The sequence below is a fragment of the Acomys russatus genome, chromosome 18, assembly GCF_903995435.1.
Source record: "Acomys russatus chromosome 18, mAcoRus1.1, whole genome shotgun sequence".
NCBI classification, from domain to species: domain Eukaryota; kingdom Metazoa; phylum Chordata; class Mammalia; order Rodentia; family Muridae; genus Acomys; species Acomys russatus.
In genome coordinates, this window is record NC_067154.1 from 18,669,915 (window position 1) to 18,674,108 (window position 4,194).

The 4,194-nt window shown below is 44.7% G+C and overlaps 1 protein-coding gene across 1 annotated transcript; it reads left to right on the top strand.

Annotated features, from left to right (window-relative positions):
- The first annotated feature begins 563 nt into the window (after positions 1-563).
- On the top strand, positions 564-2,694 carry LOC127202011 (coiled-coil-helix-coiled-coil-helix domain-containing protein 2-like). Its single transcript, XM_051160603.1, has 2 exons — positions 564-628; positions 2,301-2,694. The coding sequence occupies exons 1-2, from the start codon at positions 564-566 to the stop codon at positions 2,692-2,694; spliced, it is 459 nt and encodes a 152-aa protein (XP_051016560.1).
- The last annotated feature ends 1,500 nt before the right edge of the window (positions 2,695-4,194 follow it).

Here is a 4,194-nt window from a genome sequence, read left to right on the forward strand (position 1 = left end):
ACGATTTCCTATTTAGAGACCTTTCGTGGGTAAAAAAAAAAAAAAAAATGTATCCTTGTCTTCTCTGGTTAAAGGTGGGGGAAAGCTTACCTTTCTTAAGGACACCTTGTGCCTTGCAATGAACTCGAGTGTGTTTTGTTGTCATCACTTCATTCTTTTAAATTATGTCAGGGTCTGCGTATGGGTTTGTGGATGGGGACGTGGGTGTCGTGGAGGTCAGAAGAAGGCGTGCACTTCCGCTGAGCTGGAGTCGCAGGCAGCTGTGAGGTGCCTGTCATGGGTGCTGAGAACAGAGCTCACTCAGGTGCTCTGCAAAAGCAACACATGCTCCTAACTTCCATGGCCCAGTATGTATGCTGTATATTTTCCTTGATAAAGGAAGCCAACAAGTACCATTGATAACTGTATTGGTCCTATAAAAATAAGCCATGACCCCTGCGTAAAAGCTTCACAAGTTGGCACCTTCCCAGCCTGTTGTGTTCCATCCAGAATGAAAGCATAGCCTGTACTTCGCTTTTGATTGGACGCTGGACCTCACGGCTTTTGATTGGACGTTGGACCTCATGGCTTTTGATTGGACGTGGAACCTCATGCCGTTACTAAACTACCTGAACGCTGTGGCTTCAGGGTGAGTTGTTGGAAAGCAGGTCCGACCTGCCACGCCTGGAGGACAGTGTGCTCTCTTGTTCTTAGCATGTCCGGAGATTGCTTCAGGGTTAATGTTTGACTTCTGTTCTTTTACAGTCTTAGGCCTCACTTTCCTCACATGCCTAAGAGAGGAAAAATGACAACACTTTCTCATAAATACGAATAGTGTAGACTCTTCCATTTGGAGGGGAAGGCAAAATGGTGAACAATTCAAGGCCTGTGACATATGGCCCAATAGATATGTGAGCCACTAGTACAAGTCACGTGGATGTTAATTTATCTAGCAGCCACTTAAGTCCTACGAGTTGAAATTAATTTTAATACTATGTTTCATCTTATCTAATATAATTCAGATACCATTTTAACAGCCACATAAAGCCTAAGAAGTAGTCAGGCAGTGGTGGCACATGCCTTTAATCCCAGCATTCGTGAGGCAGAGGCAGGTGGATCCTGGGTTTGAGGCCAGCCTGGTCTACAGAGCAAGTTCCAGGACAGCCAGGATACACAAAGAAGCCCTGTCTTGTAACAAACAAACAAACAAACAAACAAACAAACAAACAAACACCCCAACCAAAAACCCTAAGAGGTGAAATTAATTTTAATACCATCTTTCATCTTATCTAATATAGCTTAGATAATATTTTAACAAATAATTGATTTTGTTTGTTTGTTTGGTTGGTTTTTTTGTTTTGTCTTTCTAGACAGGGCTTCTCTGTATAACAGCCCTTAATGTCCGGGAACTTGCTCTGTAGACCAGGCTAGCCTCCAACTCACCTGCCTCTGCCTTGTGAGTGATAGGATTAAAGGTATGCACCACTACCACCTGGCCAAATAATTGCTTTTTAAATAAACTATTTTATTATATCGTGTGTGTGTGTGTGTGTGTGTGTGTGTGTGTGCGTGTTCATGTGTACAATGAGAGTATGTGTGAGTATGGGTGTTCCTGTGCATGTGGGGTCAGAGGACAACTTTCAGGTGTTGGCTTTCTCCTTCCATTGTGACGTTTGGAATTAAATTCAAGCTACCAGGCTTGCAAGGCAAACACCTTGACTTGCTGAGCTATCTCACTAGCCCATAATTGACATTTTAAAATTCAGTGTTCGACTAGAGAGTTGGCCCAATGGTTAGGAGTGCTTGCTTCTCTCCCAGAAGATCTGTTTGGTTCCAAGCATCCACACTGGGAGGTTCACACACTTCTGTAACTCCAGTTCTAAGGGTCTGATGCCCTCTATTGGCCTCTGTGGGCATCTGCACTCATGTGCGAGCGCGCACGCGCACTCACACACACACACACACACACACACACACACACACACACACATAAATACAATTTAAAAATTACTAGTATGGTATGCTTCGTTCTTTTCTCTACACAAGCCGTCAAAATCTATGTTTCACACACACTGCACATCTTAATCTAGGTGAAGCAAACTCAAGGGCTTGGTAGCTCTGTATGTCTAAGACTCTATCTAGGAAAGATGGCTCTAAAGAAAATTTGAATTAAACTGGAAATTGCTTGCTCTTAAGAAGATGACTTAAGGCAGTTAGTTGTCGCTGAAGACAGAGGTTACTAGCAGATAAGATGCCTCATGGAAGCTGAAGCCGCACTTCCCTGTGGGGGAGGGGGGTGGAGGTGGGGTCCCTCCGGTCAGCCAAGCTCCCAGAAGAGCACCTGCAGCTCAGCCTCCAGCGGCAGCTGCACCATCTGCAGTTGGCTCACCTGCCGACGCACCCCCGCAGCAGGGCCTGATGGCCCAGATGACAACCACTGCAGCGAGTGTGGCTGTGGGCTCTGTGGCGGGGCACACCCTGGGTCACGCCATCACTGGGGGCTTCGGTGGAGGAGGTGACGCTGAGCCCACAAAGCCTGACATCACTTCCCAGGAGCCTCAGGGACCCCAGCTGCTGGACCAGCAGTCTCTTGGGCCTTGCTCTCTTGAGATCAAGCAGTTTCTGGAGTGTGCCCAGAAACAGAATGACGTCAAGCTCTACGAGGGCTTCAACGAGGTGCTGCGGTGGCGCAGACTTCCAAATGGTTTAATCTAATCAAGAAATTCAAACGGAAGAAATGTACAAGTATGGACCCTTATTTCTAAAACTCCATTGCTCCAGAATGGCCCTTCTGAAAAAGTCGAACTATAGATGTTCATGGAGGCTTATAGTGTTGGTGACTGGGCAAGTGGCTAGCCTTCTTGAACTAACTATTGTGTTTTATGAGTTAATATAATAAAGTGGTTTTATTCGGTGGGGGAGGCAGGGGGGAAGGAAAAAAATGATGACTTAAGCACCCCAATGTCTCAGTTTCCACATCTGTAAAATAGAAATAATAGCTGTAGCAACTGTAATGGGTTTATAGTAGAGATACGTGCAATGTATTTTAAGACCTTAGTGTAAAGTGAGAGTGTGATGGCACACGATTTTAGTCCCAGCACTTGGTAGGCAGAGGCAGGTGGATCTCTGAGTTCAAGGCTAGCCTGGTGTACAGAGCCAGTTTCAGGACATCTAGGCTACACAGAGAAACCCTGTCTCAAACAAACAAACAAACAAACAAACAAAGTATAGGCTTATTAATCTATTCCAGCCATCATTTTAGTTTTGGCAAAAGTGTATAGGATGAAAGTGTTAACTTTCTTTAAAAATGTGGGAATTCTGCACTAAACAAAACAGAATTAAGGTTAGGGCTTAGATCTCTGGTTTTGTCTTCTTGATAGCCCAAACCAGTAAAGCACACTTGGAATACATTTTTCTATGGTTTCAAATGTCAAGTGGCAGCTCCTGGGCAGGGGACAGGAGGGAGAGTTCTCACTGGGCACCATCCATCTTTACTCCTCTTTATTGAAAGCAATGAGGCATCTGGACAGTGTGTGGGACTAAACTGTTGGTAAAAGCACACCCATTTAGATTTGCAGAAGTAGAAATCTGATTTTGAAGCTTAAAAAAAAACAAAAAAAGTTAACACCTTGTTTTAAAATGGAATCGCTTCCGTTGTTTTCTAAGGTGATTTGCCTGTGGAGGGAGCCAGCCACATGCTGTGTGAATTTTGCCTCTTCAAAGAAGGGGCGCTTTGCTGCTGTAGAGGCCAATCGCTTATATGAATTTCTTCTAACCTTCTCCTTTGCTGCCTGCAGAAAAAGCATAATGGCAGTAAAACAAAACAAAAACAAACAAACAAACAAAAAAACAAAAAAATGGGCCACGCCAAATTGTCAGGACCTGTCCGCACAAGGTCAAGACCAAGACTGTCAGGATCATCAGACTGATAATGGAGTCAGGAAACCTGACATTTGGGGGCCTCATTGGGCCCCTAATTTATCTCAGAGATGAAACCAGATATCTCTGTGACATCTCTTCCCCATGTCTACTCATACGGGGGCCTCGACTCTTGCTCAAGTCTATTGCTTCATTGTACGTTAGCATTATTTTTGTATAGAGGATTAAGGGTTGGATGCAGACTAAAGAAAGAAGACAGGGACTAGAGAGATGGCTCAGAGGTTAAGAGCACTGACTGCTCTTCCAGAGCTTCTGAGTTCAATCCCCAGCACCGAC